Genomic DNA, 26,185 nt, shown 5'->3' with positions numbered 1-26,185 from the left:
TAGTACCACTTACCAAATTAATCTAAGTGGACACACCTGTAATTTAGTATTTTTACTTATTTTTTCATTTTTTAGCAGTTCATTCATATATGGCTGAAGAAAGGTACAAGCTGACGTCAGACGCCGAAGTTGAAGCAGCGCTACAGACAGGGTCGGAGAACGAACACCCGATCGGCTGGCTCAGGAGAGAGACAACGCTGATTTATTTGCGAGTGACCTCCGCGAGGAGACACCATACAAGCCTGAAGACTGAAAAATCCCGCCTTGAGAGTTACAGTCCCCCTGACAGGAAGGAGAACATTGTCGCTCAAAATACGCTACACTTCAGTACAGGACAGTTTCCAGTCCAGGTCCTGAGGAGAGCCCCTGAATACCTTGTGGGTTCGAAACGCGTTGGCACGATACTGGAAGAAGTTTCAGGAAGGGCATATCAGGAGTTCTACTATAGATTAATCCAACCTGATTTTTTGACCCTAGTAATTGTCTTATTCCAGTATAGGCAAGCGAGCAGGCTAGTAATTACATTTAAAAAGTCTCCTGCTTGCTTGTAGGTTGTATACTAGGACTGGTGCCTTGAACATTCAATGAGAATAGGCATTTCTCGTTTTTTACTGTTCTTGTGTGTATCAATTGTATATTTGTAAATATGTCTCACTCACAGTGATTGTACATTTTATGTTTGAAAAGTGTAAAATTTATGTGAACTTTTTGCTATTTGATTGTACCTTTCTTCAGCCATATATGAATGAACTGCTAAAAAATGAAAAAATAAGTAAAAATACTAAATCACAGGTGTGTCCACTTAGATTAATTTGGTAAGTGGTACTAGACTTTGTCGCAAAACAACCTACCTGGCCAATTGTTTTTTGTTGTCTCAGTTTGAGTGGTCTAGGCCAGATAGTGTATAGACCCAAGCCTTCTTTGTTTCCCCTCTTTAAAAACCACAGCATCCCCATGTGCCCCATGGCCCGCATAACCACCTGGCCCCAAAAGAATGCCCCCTGGGACCGCCGCATACTGGGCACGCGGCTGGGACTAAACTTGCCTGTGCTTTGCACCGGCTCTTGAACCAGCAGATTCTTCCCTCCAGGACTCTGCAAAAAGAAGAAAAAAGAGTTACAGCGGGCTTGGCTAACCCTTCCCATGGCACCTGTCTCACATCACCGACACCTCCCCCACTATGCCTCTTGAAAACCACACTGCACTCCCATGTGCCCCCTGGGCCCGCTTAGCCAGCTAGCCCCAAAATATTTCCCCCCTGGGACCGCCCACCAGGCACGCGGCAGGCCCAGCAGCTACATATTTTAAAATAAATGCCCCCCAGGGCCTGCCGCGTGCCCCTGTGCGGCGGGCCCAGCATGCCACCGGGTCCGCTGCACACCGGGAACGCAGCAGGCCCAGCAGCCACATATTTTTTTATAAAAATGCCCCCCTGGGCCCGCTGCGTGCCCCTGGGCGGCAGGCCCAGCATGTCAAAGGGCCCGCCGCACACTGGTCACGCAGCGGGCTCAGCAGCCACATATTTTTTTTTTAAATGCCCCCTAGGGACACTGCGTCTCCCTGTGCAGCGGGCCCAGCATGCCACCAGGCACGCCGCACACCGGGCATGCGGCGGCCCTAGCAGCCACATATTGAAAAAAATGCCCCCAGGGCCTGCCGCGAACCGCTGTGCGGTGGGCCCAGCATGCCACTGGGCACGCCGCACACCGGGCACGCGGCGGGCCCAGCAACCACATATTTTTTTTAAAATGCCCCCCAGGGCCTGCCGCGTGCCCCTGTGTGGCGGGCCCAGCATACCACAGGGCCCTCTGCACACCGGGCACGTGGCGGGCCCAGCAGCCACATAGTTTTTTTAAACGTTCCCCCCAGGGCCCGCCGCGTGCCCCTGTTTTGGCGGGCCCAGCATGCCACCAGGCCCGCCGCACACAGGGCACGCAGCGGGCCCAGTAGCCACATATTTTAGTTTTTTTAAACGTTCCCCCCAGGGCCCGCCGCGTGCCCCTGTTTTGGCGGGCCCAGCATGCCACCAGGCCCGCCGCACACAGGGCACGCAGCGGGCCCAGCAGCCACATATTTAAAAAAAAAATGCCCCCCATGGACCGCCGCATGCCTCTGTGCGGCGGGCCCAGCATGCCACTGGGCCTGCCGCACGCCGGGCACGCAGCGGGCCCAGCAGCTAAATACAAGGAGACCTACCTTGGTTAGCAGCCAGAAGCCAGGTGACAGCAGGTGAGAAGCAGCAGCAGCAGGGCAGGTGAGGGGTGGAGGGGTGTAAATAAGCACTCTACCTCTCACCCGCCTGCTGTGAGGACCAAAGGACCGCTCCTTCTATTGGCTCCATGGTGAGAGCCAACGGGCCAATAGAAGGGGGCTGATTTCTCAGATTTCGCGGGCAGTTTTGTAAAAATCGCTCAATTTTTACAAAACTGCCGATTTTGTGATTTTTTTTGCACATCACGAAATCGCAAAATCCTGGAGGGTCTGAGATTAGCTCTTTTAACCTGTAGCTTTCAGGGAGTCCACTCTTTAGTTTTTTTCCAGCAAGATAATCCACAGGGCTGTAGTTTTCAGATGGCGCAGTCTTTAGAGGTCCGGCCTTAGAAATTGTTGAACAGAAAAACTTCTCAACAGGGCACTTCTTGCTCCAGTAAGTATCAAGCAGCAGATCTGAGAGGCTCTGCCCTCTCAATTACTTACTCCAAGTTCTCTGGGTAAGGCAGAAGGTCACTTCTGACCAATGGGACTAGGGTAACTCCTCAAAGATATGACCACATCCTGTAGAGTGTGGCATTATCTTGTCCCACAGTGCATCAAATCTTCCAAATCCATAATGGCTGATTTTCCAGCAAGGAGATAAGAGCTGTCTAAACACACCCCTAGGATGGCTAATTTACTTAGACTACCCCCCGGCATCTGCTCACACCTTCCTTAACCCTACCAACTGCCTAAAGTGGTAAGTTCAGAGTTGTGACTGACACTGTTCTCTGCTCTCTTCTTTGAAGAACATAATTTGCAACTCCTCCCCCTAGCCTGGCATTCCTATGGAACAGCACACTGCCCTGTCAGCAGAGCTGGTTAACCTCAGGGGCTCTTTATCACCTCTTCAAGGCAGTCTGGCGAATCCACTTAACTCTGACCAATCAGGGCTGACCACTGAGAGGCTGAATTTGGACTTCCAAACAAGAAAGTCTTATAACTTCTTGTATGTGCACTTTAGGAGAAATACAACAATATGATATTGTTGGACTTAATAATACCATTCTGGGAAGTCTTTGAATGGCAGTTCTAGCCCTATCCTATCAAGAATTATTAATCAATAACTTCCTACCATGTTATCCTATGTAACAGGGGATTTGCAATGGGAAAAATGACTAGGGCCATTTTTCCAGCACCAGGACTTACAAAAACATATTTTAGAAATACTTGTCTTATATCTACAGGAACCCCACACATTGTGAAACTAGAGGATACTTTAGGGGTTCTGAATCGGTAGAAATATTGCAGATCCTCCCGCCACAGTGCTCCTAGCATCAAAGTCGCATTTGAGCAGCACTTTACCAAAATGTGGGGAGTGAAATTTCACTTTACCCAGGCACATAAAAACTCATTTTATAAGGGTGTTCCTTAGAAAAACCCGACCCCCCACCCCTGGGATACCTAGGGGAGACCCTGAGGGTCCCTAATATGCCAAAGCATGGACGGATATCCATTTTTAAGTGCCCCAAACACCAAAGTCGACTTTGGGCGCAATTTACTTTTTAAAAGCAGTCCTGGCACCCAGGGCTGCTTTTAAACTGACCTCAGGCTTCAGCAGTGCACACATGCACGTGCAAAAAGAGCTGCTGGTGTCTAAAGCTGCCATGCCCTAGGGTACTAGGGACTTCTAGTTAGTTTCAATCCCCCTGACCCATTATATACTAGGGGATTATAGGGTAGGTTATACCAATCACAGGGGTATCCCACCATACCATTGTGTACCCTAGTGTATGTAGGTTTTTTAACTGTATTCTAATGTGTCTCTTTCAGCATAGCACTGTCAAGTCAAGTCAAAAAGTAAAGACTATAATCTAAATACACATTAAACAACAATAAAACCCAATAGTGAATATTAAAACCATATAGATTCTATACCAATTCCATTCAATTAATAGCCTACAAGCAAAGTAGTAACGGCACAGATATCCCACACAGGGTGGCACACTAACATAATTAATTGGTAGGTCTAATTCAATTCAATCTCCTAAAGATTAATCAAATTTAATCTATAATTAAAGCGGGGCAAAGTGCATTATAATAAAGCTTAACCTCATAATCATTAAAATCATTAAAACATCTTCAGTTTCTCCCTAAAGAGATTTTATAGCTTTCATATAGTTTCCGATTGCAATAGCAATCTCAAGATTATGTATCTCTGTATGTAGGGATACTGCCTGTTCTCCTAACTTTGTTTTATATTTTAAAAAGATTGGACATAAAATTAATTTCCGCTGAGCTAAGACAGAAACACAATCTACTAAAATGTGCAAAATATTGTTTTTTGTTCCCAGCATATATTTGCAATTTCCATCCGGCTGAATCATTTCTGCTTTTATTTTCTCATTTGTCAGCCAAGGGTTAATGCCAATTCTTAATCTTAAAATTTCACATCTGAGCCAATAGTTGGGTAATGTGTCCAGATATGGATACCAATCTTCATTCAGCCATAAAGTTCTCGTATATTGCACTGATTTTCTCGTTCTCAAATACTCCATATCTACCTTTCTGTACAGTTCCAGCCCTTGGGCTCTGAGTGCGCTCTTAGTGAATTCTGCTTGCAGTGTTTGTTGACAATTCTCACTTTTAGGTTCTCACCTACAGTAAGCAGTTTCTTTCTAGCTTCCCTTGTCCATTTTAGGCTACTAGACTGAATCTCCTTTCCTCACCATTGTGAGACCTTCTGCACTGCTCCAGGGTCCTGGCGTTTCCAGAAACTTACTAAAGACGCCTGTGTCTGGATGCTCCATGCAATTGTTCCTAACTCAAGTCTAATGGCCTGGATCATTGCTGAGCTCGGTAGTGACAATGAAGATTTTAAACACTTCCCTTCTTCTAAGTCCCAACTGCTTTTACCACTTAGGTATAGGACTTCAGCTCCATACAGTACTTTGGGGGGTACCATTGCACTATATGCCTTTAATAACGGTCTGTGGGACATATCTCCGTATTCTCAATTTAATTTTTTCAGCTCACAGATCGATGTACAGGCTTTTGCTTTCTGAGCTTCTAAGTGCATCTGCCACTTTAATGCATTATCAAACCAGACCCCAAGATATCTATACTCACTCACAATCTCCAATTTCGTGGGTCCTAAAAATCAGCTAAAACTCATATATCCTTTTCCAAAACATAACATTTTAGTTTTTACCATGTTTACAACTAAAAACGTTGCCTCACAATATTCTCTAAAAGCGTATAATTTTCTTTGGAGGCCTAACTCGGTCTGGTCGAGGATCACCAAATCGTCTGCATACAATAAGCATGACACTTTGTTACAGTCCATTCTAGGACTGGCGCTTATGTCTACCGCTGGGGTTGCAGGTAAGTCTGCTAGAAGAGCAAGTTGCCTAAGACGCTGCCCTGTATTAGACCGTTCTCAATTGCTATTTTCGGCATCAAAGACCCCCCCTATCCTTAATAACATGTGCCCAGTTTCCTCTCTGTAGCTCTTTTACTACAACCAGTAAGCCTTACGGTATATTATATTTTCCAAGGACTCCCAGAGGCATTACGGTCCACATAATCAAATGCAGCCCGAAAGTCTACAAGGCAACAGTATAACTTTCCCTTTTACTCCATTGACTTTCGCGCCACAGCCGATAGTGCGAAGTAGTGGTCGACAGTGGAGTGCCCTTCCTTAAAGCCCCCCTGTTCTACCGACTCGATAGAATATTGCTCCACCCAATCCTTAAGTCTACTCAATATTATTTTTGTGAATACTTTTTCCCCAATGTCCAGCAAATTAATCTATAGTTTTTCAGAGATTTCATGTCACCCTTCTTGGGCACCGGTCTAACTACTGCTCCCTTTCAATTTTTAGGGATTTTTCCTGAGTCCAAAATGACTAAGAACATGTGGAACAAAACTTCTGCCCACCAGTTCAGCTGGGACTTTAATATGGAGGCTGGGAGATTATCAGGTCCTGCTGACTTTAGTTTGGTTATCATACTTTTCACATTCAATACTAAGAAATCTGATTTTAGATGTTCTACCAGCCAATCCAGTTTTGCATCACTCCTTCTGATGCCCTACGAGAACCATACAATTCCTGTAAATAATCTTCTACCACACAATTCATAGCTCCCACTGGGTGTTCAGCTACTGCCTGGATCAGCTTCCAAAACTGGCGTATATTCTTTGTTTCAATAGTTTCTAGCAGTTTTCCCCAGCATTTTTCTTTATACACTCTTTTTGAGCTACTTATTAACATTATGTATTCTCTTCTCAATTTTGTAAGATATATAGCTCTATTCAGTTCATATTTAACACTAAGCCTACCTGCTTCTCGCTTTATCGGATGTACGGCTTTACAACGCGTGCTTTTACACCGCGTGCCGTTACAACGTGGTTTTTTTAACGCAAGTCGTTACCACGACTTGCGTTGGAGGGGTGCGGACTTCGGAATTTTTTAATTTACTATTCTAACACCAACCTACGTACAGTAGGGAAGGTGTTAGATAGTAAATTAAAAAATTCCTTGTCCTGCAGCGCCCTCCAGCGCAAGTCGTGGTAACGACTTGCGTTGGAAAAAACGCGTTGTAACGGCACGGCGGTGTAACAGCCGCGTCGTAAAGGCTGTTCCCCCTCTTTATCTCCCTCTTCATCTTTAGGCATTCCACAGAGAACCATTTTACTTGCCTTACTAGGATTTTATGTTGTTTTGTTGAATGCGTTTTCAAATCAAGTCATACCATTTCAGGTTCTGCCCTCTGTCATTTCCCAATTCTAGCTTTTGTTGTAATATTGGTAGCTTTGCTATATATTCAATTGTTAGCCTAGTTCTCACTCGCCTGGGATACTCCACATGATTACTTTATCTTGTGGGGATGGATTCACATCTGAAATCCAAACTGCAGGGGGTTGTGATCACTGCCTTCCCTGTGGCAGACCCGAAACCCCTTAATTAAGGCAAAGTTCCAGGCACACTTAAACACATAGTCAATTGGGCAATTTTGTGCGCCTATTTTAAATGTTTTCCCCACTAGACAGTCTAATTTTGACCTACCATTCAGGCAAATTATGCTCTTTGTCCACACGTAATTTCCTAAATTTATATCTTGGTTTGAGGAAACACAATCTGGGAAGGTCGCTAATCTTATGTCATAGGCCTCCAGAATTTCCGTGTACAAGCTGTCTACCATCTTTGGGTCTAATTTATGATTAAAATCACCCATCATTAAAATTATGTCAGTCCCCTACTTCTCACTTAAGGTGTCTATATCATGTTTAAAATAGCCCAACTGAGCCCCATATTCCTCAGGGCTACCCCATTGAATATACACATTTATGAGGATTAAGTGTACATAATGTTTGTCTACAACCAACAGAGATAACCTGCATGATAGCGGCCATTTACATTTCACAGAGAGTGATGTCACATTCTTCACTACTTTTGTAGACATAAGGGTCATAATCCCACCTGCCGGGCGCCTAAACCTTTTTTTCTTTGCTGGGCGATGGAGTTGGAGAAAGTCATCAATTATTGGGGTTTTGTCGCATAACCAAGTTTCCTGTAAGCATATGATCTCGGTACTTTTGCCTAGCTCTTTTAACGTACACACACTTACCTCTGTTGAGCTCAAATCAATTGTCCGTACCCTTTGCCGTGTTGATCATTTCTGCCACATCTGCCACAAATCCTTTTGAGGATTAATCACTGTGCTCTACCGTTACAGGTGTTCTTATACTTATCCAAACCAGGAAACTTGTGGCTCTGGTAAGGGGTCCTGTACTGTACTGTAATGCTACTGTGCAGCAATGCCAGGATCTGCAGTTCAGGGGCACCAGGGGACAGGACAATAAGCACCTGGTTCTTGTTAACTTTCTGAAGAGAACCTGCTCTTTTATCTTCAGCTGGTACCCGGGGGCTTTGAGTACTTCACCCCCCTCCTTCTGCTGCTCACTGGTTCAAGCCGCTCAGGAGGTCCCTTGGCGTTCCTTCGCTGTATTTTCCTCCATGACTTCATCGTTATGCACTGCTTTTCCTGCTTCCCTGTTTTCATATTCTTCGGTTCTTGCACTCCTGCGCTGTGTCACGTTTGCTCCCTCTCCAGACTCCCTCCAGCCTCCCTCTCTAGCGTCTGGGCGCAGTGAAGCGAGGGGGGCATGTCAACGTGGCATGGCGTGGTGTGTCAGCAATGACTACAAGTAATGCGCACACAGAGTCCAGCATAGCACTGGTCCTGGGCCTGGTTAGGCAGAGCGCGGGGTCAGTCATAGTCAGTTAGCACAAGTACCAGTCAGCAAAAAGTCGGGGATGCCCAGGGCACAGGATGACTTTGCAGCACCAGGTATGTGAGCTGGAATCATGGAAATAATATATAAAATCTGAGGAGTGAGTATAATTTTAATCAAGTCCATTCAGCCCCACCAAGACAGAAAAAGAGGATGCCAACGGGGGATGGTATCAGTTAATGTTTTGCAATGTGGTCGAAATTTAGATTTAATCTTTCAGAAATTGCCAGAGCAAACCACAAGCCCAGATATTTTATTTTAGAAGATTGTCAAGAAAAACTGGACGTGGGCAAAAAAGTGTTTTTTTTACATAAAACATTTAAAGGCAAAACTTCACATTTATCAATATTAAGTCGATATCCTGAAAGCTGAGAAAATAGGGTTACTTGTTGAAGAAAAGGGGGAGAGAGGTTGCAGGATTAGAACAATATAAAAGAATGTCATCCGTGTACACTGACATTTTAACCTGATGAGGGCCCTATTGGAAACCTGTAATAAGAGTATCTTGCCTAATTTTGGTTAAAAAGGGTACCAGTGCTATGATGAATAATAGAGGTGATAAGAGGCACCCTTGTCATACCCCTCTAAAAAGTGGAAAATAATCTGAGGTTTTACCTTTAACAAAGATTTAGGCTTTGGGACCTGAATATAATAGAAAAATTAAGGTGATCAACTTAGATGGAAATCCAGCCTATTCTAATGTGTGAAACATAAAGTCTCAACCAATCATATCAATGGTTTTTCTGCATCCAAAGCAATAGCAGCAATAGGGTGAATTAAAGAATGAGGCATGGCTGAGAATGTTAAAAAAAGACTTGAGTGTTGTCTGAGGCTAATCTTTTAAAAAATGCAATCTTAAACCTGGTTTGGTCTTGTGAGACCTAATCAAAATTATACAACACATTTTCCTAAAATATGAGAACTGTACTTTATTCAGCCTAACTCAGCTGTTGTACAGAGCTTGATAGGTCTTTAGAAATATCTGTTCAGCTCCATAAAGAAGTGATGCATCCTCAGTTTGCCAATATCAGCACCATGTATTCCTGCTGGAATCACCTTTCTTTCTCATAAGCTTATAGCGATGCTTTCGCTGCTAAATATGTTGTTTGCCTGTTGACTGACAAAAGGTTTCCACTTTGCTGATCAGCACTCCTTTGGCTTCCTGAATGTTTTCCTTCCAAACTCTATTATCAGTTTTTCTTACCCACAGCCATATACAATAGTCATTTACTCATTTCCTTTAAATGAGAACTTACCAGTTTCACAGTTTTTACCCTCATATCCTTCCACGCATAGACAGGTGTATTCGCCAATTCCATCAACACATGCGCCCCTATAGTTGCAATGGACTGACTCACACTGATCTCCATCTGCAAAGACAAACACTTATGAATGACAGATAAGAAAATTGACAATTAGACTAAATATTTGCTGAACAATATGTTGAGATTTGTAGGGTCATTTTATTATTCTATTGCCCTGCAGTCATATTATGAGTGGCCTTTTAATACTGATTGGGCCAATAACAACAGCTACAGGTCCATTGGGATAACAAGTCCCATAGTCAATGAATGTCTCATTCAGACACTGTGCCAACTGCAAATTGAGAAATGCTTGTGAGGAACGGAGCTAGAAACTGATTCCTGTCTCTTATTCTCCAAAATCTCTTAACTAAAGGTAGTCAACCACACCTTCCACCCACACTCTACCCTTTCCCCAGATACCATCCTCAGCTGTAAGAGGTACACAGGGATGATTACTGGGCAATATAATCTTTTATTAATGCATTTGGTTTATCCTTAGCATTAAAACAAAAATAGTACATTTGGTTCTGCAAATTCTCAGTGTGGACCATTGACTGAAAAGACAGAATCACTTAATGTTTGCCAGAGAGAAATATCTTTAAAGGTGCTCTTCAAATCCCATGTGGATCTCAACCTTTGAAGCTATCACTGCAACACAGCTAATATGTTTTGTGACTTCATTACAATTTGACTCAAGTGAAACAAATAATAATTATAAATGAAGAGGGGCATAAGTTAACTCCAAATTTATAGGATGTCAGGTTTTTGTGAAAAAAATACTATGTCAAGCAACGGTGTGCACTAATGTGTTCAAGATGGTGTTAAATTACTGTACAATACATATTTTTGTAAAAGTTGAGCAAAGTCCAATATTAGAGTTCTAAAGTTTATAAAAGCTGCATGGGGAAGATATTTAAAACTGATAAGAAAATGTATGTTTAATAGAATGTAAATTAAAAAAAGGCTACCAAAAGGACCTTGAAAATACGGAAGTAGAATATGTTGGTTTACACAAGTTAAGAAGCTTTCACCTAAATCAGAGGTGCAATTGACACAGATTTCGAATCTGATGTAAATTTGGTACATATTTTGTGCAAAACAACTGTACCAAGGAGACATATACAAAAAGTAAAACATGTTGGCGCATCAGGGTAATTCACAATTGTTTAGCACAGCAGAGGGGAATGTGTGCAGGCCTAGAATGGTGGTGGAAAGGTGAAAGTCATGTTAAGCGACAAAGCTAGGATTTGGAAGCAGCTAGCCACATAGACATGTGAGGCTTGAATGTTAAGGTCTATGTAGCTTTTAGTTGTAGGATGAAGAGGTTTGCTTTGAGAAAGTGGTTCACTAGTTCTTTTGCGAATTGAACAACATATGGGGTAAATCTGATTTGGAAAGCAACATTTTTCACTGTTTAGGGGCGTCAACTGAGAAAGCTTAGTAGTAAGTAATCTTTTAATTTCATTTTCCTAGTTCCTGCTTTTAAATGGTTTGGCACCTTTGTCTTTGCACTGGCATTCTGGATTCTACCAAGAAGACCAGTGATGACAACTTTGTTTGTGATGCAACTTGATTTTAAAGAACAGTGGGCTTTGAGGGAGAACAAAGTTAATCCAATCAGGGTGATGCCCTGAAATGTATATTATCTTTTGATGAGTTGTGCTGCTACGAGTAGGATAGCTTTAGTCTGGTGGGTGAGAAAAGTACAGGTTTAGGAATAATGCATCATGGTTGGATGGCAGTGCAGACGTTGGTTTAATAAGATAAAGTTTTACCTTACCTGTGTTTTGTTTGTGATGTGTGCCTTCAATGACAAGTCATTCTCAATGAAGAATCAATGTGATGCAGCCCAAGGGATCACTTGTTGAGTGAAATCCTCATGGTCAAGAGCTGTGCATATTGAGGCTTTTAGTGAGAAGGAGAGCTTTGTTATCCTGGGCCATGGGAAATCCAGGGTAAGTTGGGAGAGAGAGAAGCAAGACTTGCATAGATAGATGTATTTTACTGTACAAGTAGGTGGATTTGGGTATTGCTGGGGTTTAGTTTGATCTGAAGTTTTTCCTCTTTGCCATGCAGGACTATCAATGTTTCAATATCATTTAAAACTTGATTGGATAGAGAGAGGATGAAGAAACTCTTCTTCAAATTTTTATTGGAATGATGTTTTGGTGGTCTTATTCAGCATTGTTATTATCGATCTCCTCCCACAATCACTATCCTAAGGTCCTTGTGACCTTGTACTTCCTTGCCATTCACACCCAATCCTATATTAGTCCAAATGCTAAATCATGTATTATGGGATCATCTGTTTGAACTTTGGAATCTTTTTAGTTAACCATTCCCCTATATCTTGTATCCATAGGGTCACATATTGTATGAGCCAGATGTTGCACTCCATGAACAGAGATAACTCTCTTAGCAAGAGAAAGGCACAATGCAACATATGTAAAACGTCTGATATTTCATATACATATACCATGTCGAAAAAATAAACTAGCTGGTCACAAAAGTTACAAACATATGTGAAACCTTTTTACATAGTAAAAGTGCATGTGCATTCATCTGCTGCTACACTATGAAAAGAATGCTGGCAGCCATTTTTCATGAAAGCCAGCATGAAGCGTAGAAAAAAAGGATATCTGAACTCTGATCTAATCCTCAACTCTGCAAAAATTCTAAATACCTCCAGGGGAATGAACAGACCTACCTTCCCGCCCTCTTACATTTTCTATCAAAATATCTCTCATTTTAGGAAAAGGCGATTTGGAACTCTATTCTTATTTCCCTACCCAGTATTCGGCTGCTAATTATGTATTTAGCTATGAATTTGCCCCTTGACCAAAATGATATTATACTTTAAAGCATGGAATTATTATGTATCATAAAAGGGTTCAACCATAGCTCCTTGTAGCCAATGACTGCCAAAACCCTAAATGCATAGGTGAATCCTAAGTGAATATCTCGAGAATTGACTACATCCTGGTCAGTGAATCCATCGCAGCCAGACTGAAAGATTTCAAAGTCAAGGACAGGTCTGAAATGGATCACATGCCCCTGAGAGCTGTGATCCAGCTTGAAGTACCAACAGCCAACATCTTTCAATCAATAGGAGAGTCAAGAGGGGAAGAAAAGCATAAAAGACCTCCGGTCTGAAAATATAGGAGAGAAGATGCAAGCTTGGCTGGATCTGAAGCAGGAAGGCACTCTACTAACGCATCTATCAACTATAAAGGATTGGGAGAATATCGTAGAGGACCCCAGATTGAAGTTGGCAAATACTCAGCATCAACGTCTGTGCATTGTAGGAAGGAAAAAACACCTGAAAGAGATTCTTGAAAGCAAACAGGCCTTAGAAGCAAGGAAAGAGGGGGCCAACCAACTGAGGGACCGTCAGTTACCGCTCTAGGGTCAGCCTCAAGAAAGAAACTGTGGGAACACAAAAAGGAACATACAGAAAGGGAATGGCTTAAAGTTTCCTCTCTGTTGAAGAAAAAAAAAACTTCTAGTCTGTGGAGGCACATCAACCATTTGAGCAGTCGAGGGCCACCTAGAGAAAGCAGAGTGGCGGAGCATGATTGGTTAAACCATGTAACACAACTATATTCAACCGCTCCCTCAAATAAAGCTCTGAAGCGATGAGCTGGGGAGAGGGGCAGAGCCCACTAATAATATAAACTTCCAAGATTCAAATGTCCCCTTTGACAATGGCCCTACAGATTAGAGCACCTGGGAAGAGGAGCATTGCAGGTCGCCATGTTTGATAAATTCCAGCATGGTTAGCAAAACCTTCAAGAAAATGAGGAACAATGGAGCTCTAGGGCCAAACGGGTCACCCACACTTAAAATAACTCCAGACTTCTGGGCAGCAATCCTAACCCAGCTCTATAACCACATTCTTTTTACAGCTAGGACACCAGATTCTTGGTGGGGCTCCATACTTGTTCCCATATTTAAAAAAGGCAACTGTTTGAAGCCATTAAACTACAGGATTATCGCCCTTCTCAATCTTCAAGCTGAGGTTTACGCTTTTCTCCACTTGAAGAATCTGAAGTCTTGGGCACAAGAAAAAGGCATTCCCCCTTCTATCAGTCAGGCTTCAGGTCACAGTCATCAACTTTGGATAACGTCCTTGCGTTAGCTCATTTATCAACCCAGGCGGTGAAGACGAAAAGTCCTCCATTGTTTTGCTGTTTCATCGATTACAGCACAGCTTTTGACAAAGTGGATCACAGAAGGTTATAGTGGAAATTAGACAACTAGGGAATTCCATCTAAACTCTTGAATGCAATAAGATCCCTATATGAGGATACCTGGGAGCGGGTCAAAACAAGTTCTTATACAGTGACCCCCAAAATTGCCAAAAACAACAGGCTTAAGCAGGGCTGTGTGTTGGCACCGATCCTCTTCAATCTATACACAGCAAACCTGGAAGCTGCTCTGAAAGGTGCCAATTTAGTAGCGCCTAGACTGAGAAGTGTGAGGCTGCCGGTACTACAATATGCTGATGACACAGCAATAATGGACCACACCAAAGTGGGCCTTCAAAGAGCCCTACATGCTTTGGATCGCTTTAACAAGGATAACTCCCTGACAGTCAACCAGGGGAAGACTAAAGTAGTCGTCTTGGGGAGATACCACCTCAAAGACAATGACAATTAATCAAAATGGATTTTGAATAACACTGGGGACTGTATAACGTGCCTAGGGGCATACAGCTGAGCCCAAAGCCATGATACGGATGGGTAGGGGAGGGTGCTGGGGGCACGAGGGAGGAACTGCTTAGTTCAGTTATAATTCTCTTTTAACAGCGTTATTGCTTTTACTGTAATGATTTTAATTAATTGAACAGTTAATAAAAATTAATTCATTTGTACTTGATTTTTTTTCTGTCAGGGTTTCTGACAGCGTAATTCTGATAAACATTATTCTGGTGAGGATCACATCCTAATACAGCACGCAATAGGTCTCAAATAATTGTTTTCTTTAACTGCATCATGGCAAAACCCAAAATGTATTGCCAGTGTAGGTGCCCCACTGAGCAATTGTAAAAGATATTGAAGGATTGATTTAAGGTATTTGTAAACTAGACACATGCCACAGAGGTCTGAGCCATCTGCTAATTTAAACACAAAGAAATGATGGATGGAGGGCTGAAACTTTTCAGACACTCACCCCCAGTCACAGATCTGGGTTGAATCCATCATCATTCTTTAGCTGACTTTGCCACCCCAGTTCAGACTCAGCTATATGCAAATCAGTCTTGACCCTTTGCCTCAAGGGAACGGTCCAGCCTGAACTGCCAAGCAAGGTCTTCCCTGGACCGGAAACAAAATGCTAATGTAGCCACAAAACCTTATAATAGACATGCATTGACTAATAAAATGCAAAAAATGTTTAATATCATTATAATGCATAGAGTCTTCTCCTATTCTTGGAAAATTTGCCCTCCTGACTTGAAATGAAATTAAATGAAATGAAACGTATATTTGTAAAGCGCGATTGCTGCCCTGAGGCGTCCAAGTGCTGATTAGAAGGTGTGGTTGCTTAACATTTAACATTAACATTTATTCTCCTGTGCATACCATTGATAATATAAATAGAGTTAAGGTAAAATACTGTGGTTGTATAATAAGGTGGGAAAATGTTTGGTTTAGTACTTAACTGTTCAGAAAGAGAACACTTATGTTAATTCAATCTGTGAAAAATATGATGGACTTTCAAAGGAAGTTCCTAGAGATATTGTTGCTTTTTTCCTAAACTGTTATTCTAAGTTGTACTCTATCGAATCTTTTCCTTCTCTTGATGAAATTAATAATAATATATTTAAAATTCAAATAAAGTAATATTCCCCACTAGATATTTCCTCATTTGCAGATCATTTATACCTAGAAGAAGTTCTCTATTTAATTACCTTTGCAAAAGGGACGTCCTTTGGTCAAGATGGTTTTTCCTTAGGTATATACTTACACTTTCCTAATTTATTAGCTCCTAAAGTATTACAAATACATGACCATTTTTACATTACTAATAATCCTCAGATTCGTTATTTTTACAGGGCATGATTATACCTTATTCCTAAACCTGGGAGTGATGTGTCTTTTTACAAGAATTATTAGCCAATATCATTAATTAATACTGATTGCATAATATTCACAAAAAGTGTAGCTCTTAGTTTAGAAAACCTCATCCCCAAATTAATAAAAATGGAATAAGTAAGCCTTGTAAAAGGTAGAATAGCATCCAGTAATGCTAACGGGTCATTTAGAGTTTAGAGTTTGGTAGACAGGTACCCAGTCACAAACATGATGGATATCCAGTTCATATTATTACAAACCTGATAGGATATGATGTACCAGTAAATATATGAACGGGAGATCTCCCATGTTTGTGACAGTGTAACCCGCCTCCAAACTCTAAATTAGGCTCAGAAGGATTTTTTATTATAATTAGAAAAGCTGCTTCAATGAAATCACCTTATCCTTAAGATGCTATAAAAGCCTTTGAATAGCTCATTTAGGACTATTTAGGCTTTAAGATCTCATCATATAGGCCCCAAGTGTTCGAATATTGTTTGAATATGGTTTCTATTTTAACAAATTTGCATCACTTTTTGTTAACAATATTACTTCCTCACTTTTCACCATTTGAGGAAACAATAAAGTATGTCCAATTTTTTTCTCCTTTATATCTTAACCCTCAAACCTTTCTAGCTGAAACTAAAAATAACTCTACTATTGAAGATGTTTTTTGTGCTGAATGAAGCGGTAAAATGTTCTGCCTATGCTGACAATATTGTGCTATATGTTACTAATACTGACAGTTAGCTTTATTTTGTAAAGTAAATGCTTCTGGCTATAAACCTAATTTAAAAAAAATAATCTGATGCAATAAAAAATTTGAATAAATGGATATTTTGTTTTCTAGGTCAGTAAAGAATACGTTCAAACGTAACTTTCATTCACTTCTAAAAAAAAAATTATCATTAGTTAAAAAATGGTATCCGCTTTATTTATCTTTGCAGGGTAGATTCTTTTCTATTAAAATTATGATCTCTACAAAAATTTTATATTTTTCAATTGATGTTCTTATTAATATACCAAAATTCATCTTCTGGATGTTGGATACTTTATCAGATTTATTGTAAAATAATAAAAATTAATGTGGGAGTAGATAAATGCTATTTTCCCGATAATGTTCCACTTTCATTGCAAAATGTTTTACTTGGTAGTTTAGTGGAGGAGTTTAACTGCTTTCCCTCAAAGGTAACCAAAGCGCCATTATTTTGCAATAGCTTTACAAAATATTTTGGCAAAATGGAACGATAGTTCTAACTTATCTTACAACACTTGTTGGAATGGTGTATGCTTTGTTCATAAAATTAATAGTATCAATTTATTTATTCATGTATTGCTCTTTATTCCATCTGTCCATTGATATTATTAGATTCTGGTTCACCATGACATATTATGTTATAAACGTTGCTATATAATTGTGGAAAGAGGAATGATGAAATTACTAAACTTTCTTGATGTTATTATTATGTGCTTTATAGATTTAATTCCTGAGTTAAAGGTTCATAGCAGTTTCACTGCATAACTCTTAGTGTCAGTTACTGGATTGATTCATTATTTTTAATTTATTATATATGTTATTTATTGGCACCTTTGACCCTTTTCCCTTTCCCTTCCCTTTTCTTTCTGAATATTTCTAATTAGTGCTTATCCTGATATTCTTATATGCTATTCATATATATATATGATTCCTATTTTAATATGTAAATGTATTTTATTGTTGTTTTTGACATAAGATCTTGTTATGTTTTATTGTTATGCTCTTAAAAAATAAAATTGTTGAACATAAAAATAAATTACTGAAGGGATAAGCAATATCCTCCGATCTAGAAAAAAACACTTTTCATCTTCTACTCTATGAGGCAGTGCTACAGCACTTTTGTTGTATGGATTTTGCCATTTCATATCTTCCTAGAGTTGAACTCAAGATAATAGAAGTACCTCTGTAAATTACTAGAAAACTTAATATTAGATTGGAAAGTGCTAATCAGGTCGATCGCCCTCAACTTTGTTTTTCTGCATTGCTAATACTGATCCCCCTTTCAGAATAGCACATTGAGAATCATTCCAGTAATTTTCTGTATACAGTTGGCGTCTTTAAAATTACCACTGGGAAAAGTAAAGTGTTCAGAGGAACAACAGCAAGTGGAAAGACTATTTCATTGAAATGAGTCATCCTTAAACCATTACAAAGAGATCTAGCCTGGATAAACATGTATGAATGAAAGCAGTGCTTAGCCATGGTAATATGGAAATGTTACATTCAACTTGATGGAAAAAAGGCATTTGTGTATTTGATGGTATGGGGTTTCTTACAGTGGTCTCTTGTCTAATGAATTTGTATGAACCCATTCATCCAAAACGTTGACGACCACTTTATAATGCTCTTTATCCTAGCTAGTTTGATTGTGTTTACTCTTTTTATCATTTGAAGAAGTCTCTCATTTCTGGACCTCAATAGATGAGTAAAAATGTAATGCTAATCAATATAGCCCGCTTCATTTTACATTACTTAGATACATTGCCAATCACTCAAATAATGACAGCACTTTAGGTGAACGGTAAATGCAGTCACATGTTTAAGAACTGGTGGCTTCATTTCCTCCTTTCAACTGTTCAAGTACATGCCATGTGGCCTTGTATACATTCTCAAATATAAATTGATAGATTTTTAAAACTTCACCCCAATGCCTCCGCTGCACTTGTGCATTTCTTAAGAACTTCTATCATGTAGGAAATTGTCATTTCAGGCTTATCGCTTATTTCCTTAGTGAGCCTTTACCAATTTAATATTTTTTAGAAGAAGATATGTTGGATTTAGTGACTTTTGATTTCAACTGTGGAAGACCTCACTCCTTGATATTGCTGTGCTATGGTTGTCTAAGTCATTGCTAATGAAAAAAACAACTTCCTGGTGTAAAATATTACTAATTATTATAGGCTTACGTTTATTTGGTCAGCATGAGGTTAGAGTGCTTGACTGAGATGAACTGAACTGACAAGTCTGATATTATTTTTTACAGATAAAACCTTTCCATGGCAGATACTCTAGAATAACAATAATCAAGAAACATATGGCATTTAAATATGTTTTTTTACTATTAAAGGTGGACCAATGAACATGGCCAAAGACCATGATGATCTCCTGGTTCATTTTCATATATGGATTCATTGACAATCATAGCTGTGTGTAATTAAATGGTGACTGTGTAGTATTCAAAGTGAAGTGTGAAGGTCTAAAGTCGGAGATTGAAAGTTGTAAGAGGAATGTGGTGCCAAAATACATATACTCTGCAAAAATCTGTTGCTTGATAACATGCACACATGAAATAAACCCTTTTAAGAGTCATTTCATGTGAGCAGGGATACAACTAAGAAAGGCTCATTCAACACCCCAGGTCATACATCCACACGGAGCTTGAAAGGTATTCACCTATTGTGACAAAGGAGTAATTCGAGAGTGGGAACCATCAAGAGTGATCCATTAATATTACATCAATGTACACTGTGTTTGCAGTGCCCTAAGGATGAGGGAAAGGAATTAAGCAGTATCATAATCTGTTGCTGCAGCTAGAGGACTCCGCTAACACATTTGGAAAAACTATACCAGCGCTTTCTTCATCCCAATCACTTGTCAACTTTCTCACCCATCTCAGCCCTGAGAAGGTAAAGGTTAAAACCTTAAAATTGTGGAAGTTATGAAAAACCTTTCAAGGGAAAGAACACATTCCATCAGAAATGAAAGTATCAAAACTTTTTCTGGTCTTAGATAAGAAGGACATTTCATTATTTTGAATATCTGTGGAAGGAGGGACTTGCAGCTTAATTTGAACTTAGTCAACTGAAAAAGAGCATATCATGATTGTGCTGTAGAAATAGGAGCAAACTGCACCTTCTGAGAGCTCTCTCTGACTGCATTGGTACTCTTGCATCTAGAATTACTGATACCATCAGCAACAGTAATTTTAGAAAGCCGGAATATCCCAGTATTGCAACTTGCACCATAAGTGTGCATTTGGAGATGAAGACGGAGCATAGGAATTGGAAGTACTTCGTCTAAATCCTGCAATAACTTCCGATGTTCAGGCAGTTTAATACCCAGTGGCTTCACCTGCTTTTGGCTGCTGAAATATCCCAGGGCAACTATTGGGAATGCAGCATTGCCATGGGCCTGCGCCGACGTCCTCGCACCACTAAAGAACCCTCCCAACAGGCCCGGCAGCAAGAAAGCCCCCTGGTTCACCGACGAACTCAAGGACTCCAAGAAGAACTGCCGCAACCTCGAGAAAACCTGGCGCCACAATCAGACCACAGACAACATGACCGCCCTCAAACACGCCACCCTCAAGCACCACCAGCTGATCTGCACCACCAAGAAGACAGCATTCAAAGGACGACTGGACAACAACCCCCACGACAGCAAGGCTCTCTTTAGCATCGTCAAAGAGCTCTCCAACCCCAGCGCCGGAAACAACGACATCACTCCTTCGCAAGACCTGTGCGACTCACTCGCCTCATTCTTCCACTGCAAGATCGCCCACATACACAACAGCTTCGGCGCACCTACGCCGCTCCCAACCACCGAACCAACGCCCCCCACCACCACCCTCTGCAACTGGACACCGGTCAGCACCGAAGACACCTCCCGGACGATGAACACCATCCACTCCTTATCACCAACCGACCCCTGCCCCCACCACGTCTTCAACAAGGCCTACTCCATCATCGCACCCCATCTCCGGGACATTATCAACACCTCCTTCCACACCGCCACCTTCCCAGGAAAGCTGGAAGCACGCCGAGCTCAGCGCCCTCCTGAAGAAACCAACAGCGGACCCCACCGACCTCAGGAACTTCCACCCCATCTCGCTCCTCCCTTTTCCCGCCAAAGTCATCGAGAAGACCGTCAACAGACAGCTTGCCTCCTTCCTCGAGACAAATGGATCCCTCGACCCCTCGCAGTCTGGTTTCCGAGCCAACCACAGCACCGAGACCGCCCTGATCGCAGCCACCGATGACATCAGATCCCTGCTCGACAACGGGGAAACAGCGGCCCTCATCCTCCTGAACCTCACCGCAGCGTTCGACGCGGTCTGCCACCGCACCCTAGTACGCGGTACAAAAGAGGGTGGTGATGGACGGAGCATCTGAATCAATCAAACACTCACACCCAGTCAAAAGATCTGGGTTTAATCCATCACCGTTCTTTAGCCCACTCTGCCACCCCAGTTCAGACATGGCTATATGCAAATCAGTCTGACCCTGTGCCTCATGGGAACAGTCCAGCCCGAACTGCCAAGCCATATCTTCCCCGGACCGGAAACAAGCTTCCGAGGACCGGTTTCTGGCATTCCAGCCGTCTTCAGCCCGGCTTGCCTGAATCCAGTGGCAAAGTGAGCAAGGGACTCACGTCTGAGCATACAACCCTAGTACAGCGCCTCAGCAACATCGGAATCCAAGAAAAGGCACTGGAGTGGATCACCTCGTTCCTCGCCGGAAGAACCCAGAGAGTCCGCCTCCCCCGTTCAGATCCGAGGCCACTGAAGTCATCTGCGGCGTACCACAAGGATCATCACTCAGCCCAACCCTCTTCAACGTCTACATGAGCCCCCTCGCAGCCATCGCACACCAACACAACCTCAACATCATCTCCTACGCGGACGACACTCAGCTGATCCTCTCCCTCACCAACGACCCCACCACCGCCAGAACCAGCCTACACAAAGGGATGAAAGACGTCGCCGAGTGGATGAAGAACAGCCGCCTGAAACTGAACTCAGACAAGACGGAAGTCCTCATCCTGAGATCATCGCCCTCCGCCTGGGACAACTCCTGGTGGCCCCCTACCCTGGGCACCACTCCCAAGCCAACGGACCACGCACGCAACCTGGGCTTCATCCTGGACTCCTCCCTCTCGATGACCAGACAAGTCAACGCGTCTCCTCATCATGCTTCAACACCCTGCGCATGCTCCGTAAGATCTTCCGATGGATCCCCACCGAGACCAGGAAGACCGTCACCCAGGCACTCGTCTCCAGCCGACTGGACTACGGGAACACCCTCTACGCTGGAACCACAGCCAAACTGCAGAAAAGACTCCAACGCGTCCAGAACGCCTCCGCACAACTCATCCTGGACATCCCCCGACACAGCCACATCTCCGGCCACCTGAGAGACCTGCACTGGTTCCCCGTCAGCAAGAGATTCACGTTCAGGCTACTCACCCATGCACACAAGGCTCTCCACGACCTGGGCCCCAAGTACCTCAACGACCGCCTGACCTTCTACACACCCACCCGCCAGCTACGATCGACCAGCCTCGCCCTTGCCGCCATACCACGCATCCGCAGAGCCACCGCCGGAGGAAGATCCTTCTCCTACCTGGCAGCCAAGACTTGGAACTCCCTCCCCATCCACCTTCGGCTGACCCAGCACCATCTCTCCTTCAGGAAGCAACTCAAGACCTGGCTGTTCGAGCAGTAACGGCCCCCTCCCCCCCCAGCGCCTTGAGACCCTTCCGGGTGAGTAGCGCACTATACAAATGCTATGATTGATTGATTGATTGAGGTGTAATTTACGATTCAGCATGTAACTCTGGGCCAGAAGTACAAATATCTGGTTGCAAAATAATGGCTGCTAAATTGCAAACTGTACTTATGCAAACAGTAATGATTTTTAAGAATTTACCTTTGTAGAAATAGGTTGGTTCATAAAAAAATGAACCATAGTCGGTCACAATCAACCTCATGAATATTATTGAGGTAGGTCGCAAATGGCGACTCACTATGATTGGAGGCCATTGCAGGGATGGTGGCCTACTGACCACCATGAATGTGATTGCCTTTCAATAAAGTAAACATTTTTATAATGCAGAGGTAAAGGGACTGTTTCGAAAAAAAAGGTTTACTGTTTTTAAAAAGTAATTTTTTTTAGATTTGGCAGTGGTCCCTGGATCATTTGGATAGTAATCATTATTTAGAAGGGATGCCTACAACACACTCATTCCAAATAGTGATATTAATTACTAGACCCATTTTTCTAAGTTAAAAAAGTTACCATCTGAAAAAGAAATTTTGCAGTCAGAAGCTCCTATTTGGAGTATTTGTGACGACAAAAATGCTTTGCGCATCTCACCCTCTATTACTAGCCGTTAAACTCAAAATGAAACCTCTAAAGCTTAGGGCAGGTCTAGTGTAGCACAAACAGAGGTTGACCACTGTCACTGAGTGTTCCCCCAGAATGGCATCTCTATGTAGGAACAACAACAGGTAGTCATAGGTTTTGATGATAGCAAAACAACGTTTTTTTAAAATTCTTATGTGCATTTTCATAAATGCATTATATAAACTTAATAGAAGAATTGTTCAATTGAAATTAATAGGGCGCTTCAGTGTTTCAGAAGCACAGTTTTAAAGATAGTTTATATATTTTATATATCTATATATATATATATATATATATATTACCTACTGGCGGTCGCCAGTAGGTAGTTATTGTTAGGATTGTTTCCCATAGGAAATCCGCAACATTCTGTTGGGAATAACTTTGGCGCTGAATGAGGGGCCTGCCTGTAATTTTCCTTAACTTTGCCACGCTGCGCTCCGCTCCTTCCCTGAAAGTTTCGGGGGGATCTGTCAAGCGGGGGCGGAGATAAAAGGGGGGTTCCAAAACGTGTTTTCCCCATGTTAATTTCCATAGGGCGGTTGGACCCACTTTTAGCCCGAACGGCTGAATGGATTTCCACCAAACTTGGCAAAATTGTAGGGACTGGTACCCCGATGTGCTTTTGCTATGTCTCAAGATATATGCTCCAGTGGTTATTACGAAAATTAACTTTGAAAAAATATGTATTGGTCTACATTGGTCTATATATATGTTAGAGCCCAAATGTAGCCCAATGTAGCCCAATGTAGCCCAAAGATGGCCACCAGAGACAAAAAAAACAAATGTAGCCCAAATATCAGCCAGATGTAGCCCAACTATAGCCCAATGACAGAATGTCCCAGAGTGTTCTAAAGAACAACTAGAGCGCTAACAGTCTTACTTATGACAAAAGTATGGCACACCTGAAGTCATCTTGATTGGAATAAAGTGTTAACACTTAAAACATTTAATTTGCAAAGGAACAAAATGAGGGGGTTCATTTTGCCATAGAAATTATGATTATTAATGAAGAAAGAAAAATGAGGGCACATTTTGAGTGACTTCTCAAATCCTCTTATATTTCATTAAAAAAATTCTGATATGCAGTCTCCCAAGATGGCCACCAGAGACAAAAGAGCCCAAATGTAGCCCAAATATCAGCCAGATGTAGCCCAACTATAGCCCAATGACAGAATGTCCCAGAGTGTTCTAAAGAACAACTAGAACGCTAACAGTCTTACTTATGACAAAAGTATGGCACACCTGAAGTCATCTTGATTGGAATAAAGTGGTAACACTTAATACATTTAATTTGAAAAGGAACAAAATGAGGGGTTTCATTTTGCCATAGAAATTTTATATATATATATATATATATTTTCTTCACCAAGTTAATCCCGTTACCGAAGGCACTCCTTGAATCAGCCGGTGCGAGTTTCAGGGACGGGCTTTCCCTGCTGATTAATTTTTCACCAAGAAAACAATTATACTCGCACTCCACCAGGAAGATAGTTTATAGCAGGTTTATTTCTGTGCCATTACAGCACACAGCTTTACCAACGCGTTTCGCAGCATCCACTGCTTGTTCACGGTTACAAACATTTGTCCCTTGTTTGTTTCTCTCTTTTATACTAGTAATTCACAATTACCCTATTATGAAGCATTTTGGGGGAAACTTTAAATTTAAAACGTGAAGCGCTTCACGTTTTACATTTAAAGTTTCCCCCAAATCGTGTTGCACTGAAAACAGTATTTTTATGCTGATACTAATGCCAGAATGTTTTACACTTGATATTGGATGTAAGCAAATGAAGTACGCCACCTTTTTGATAAATGATAAAATGTACAAAAATGAAAGAGTAACTACCAGTACCACAATGCTTCATAATAGGGCAATTGTGTATTACTAGTATAAAACAGAGAAACAAACAAGGGACAAATGTTTGTAACCGTGAACAAGCAGTGGATGCTGCGAAACGCGTCGGTAAAGCTGTGTGCTGTAATAGCACAGAAGTAAACCTGCTATAAACTATCTTCCTGGTGGAGTGCGAGTATAATTGTTTTCTTGGTGAAAAAAAAAATTCATAATAATAATAATATATATATATATATATATATTCACTGAAAAAACCATAGGTTTCACACCAGTTATAGTTAGGGATTAGCATTTAAAAAACCTATTAAATTCACTGAAAAAACCATAGGTTTCACACCAGTTATAGTTAGGTGGAAATTTTACTCGCATAAAACCATTGAAATTCCCACGTTATAGTTAGTTGGACTCATTATAACTTGCGCGTGCAATGCACTTCTGATGACGTCACATATTACATCACTCATGACATGGTCAGTGACATCACTCATGACATCACTGATGACATCGCCAAGTTGATACCTACCTGCTGTGTGGCTACTTTCACGAAGGACACTCTCTTTGATGGATTTTGTGCGGCTAGTCCAGCCGCGAAAGAGCCCCGCCGTGGTTTACAACGGAACCTGCTTGCGTTTAAATACGTCGGCGATGAGGAGCAGAGGGAGCGTGATGGGAGTAGGATGGTGCAGCAGACTTATTTGAAAAACGGCATCAACCCACTGGGGATTTTACTAAGTGTTTGATTTGAAGACAGCACCACAGCAATTCACTTGAATTTAATTCTGCAGCACTACGTTGACCAAGAGGCAGTGCGAGTGCCTCCACCCACTTGGAAGAGAGTCACGTGGCAAACAGGTGCTGCAGTTTGCTGATTGCTTTCTTAAACAGTCCGCCCAGGAAGAAGTGCATAGATTGCACGAAACGCGTCGGCAGATGGACTCTATTTGTGATGTTTGTTTGTTTCATGGGGACGCTGCAGCTTCCATTAATAAAGCGCCAAGTTGATACCTACCTGCTGTGTGGCTACTTTCACGACGGACACTCTCTTTGATGGATTTTGTGCGGCTAGTCCAGCCACGAAAGAGCCCCGCCGTGGTTTACCACGGAACCTGCTGGCGTTTAAATACGTCGGCGATGAGGAGCAGAGGGAGCGTGATTGGAGTAGGATGGTGCAGCAGACTTATTTGAAAAACGGCATCAACCCACTGGGGATTTTACTAAGTGTTTGATTTGAAGACAGCACCACAGCAATTCACTTGAATTTAATTCTGCAGCACTACGTTGACCAAGAGGCAGTGCGAGTG

At 42.0% G+C, this 26,185-nt stretch overlaps 1 protein-coding gene across 2 annotated transcripts in view; it reads right to left on the bottom strand.

Annotated features, from left to right (window-relative positions):
* The window catches only part of LOC144772974 (coagulation factor X-like), a 484,958-nt gene that overhangs the window by 179,226 nt on the left and 279,547 nt on the right, over positions 1-26,185 (bottom strand). For both annotated transcript variants that reach the window (XM_078657697.1, XM_078657696.1), the window contains exon 4: positions 9,747-9,860. In XM_078657697.1, the coding sequence (XP_078513823.1) occupies positions 9,747-9,860 (114 nt within the window). The remainder of the gene's footprint in view (positions 1-9,746; positions 9,861-26,185) is intronic.

The sequence above is a fragment of the Lissotriton helveticus genome, chromosome 8 (genome assembly GCF_964261635.1).
Source record: "Lissotriton helveticus chromosome 8, aLisHel1.1, whole genome shotgun sequence".
NCBI lineage: Eukaryota > Metazoa > Chordata > Amphibia > Caudata > Salamandridae > Lissotriton > Lissotriton helveticus.
Note: the sequence above shows the minus strand (reverse complement) of the source record. Positions and strands in the feature narration are given on the sequence as shown.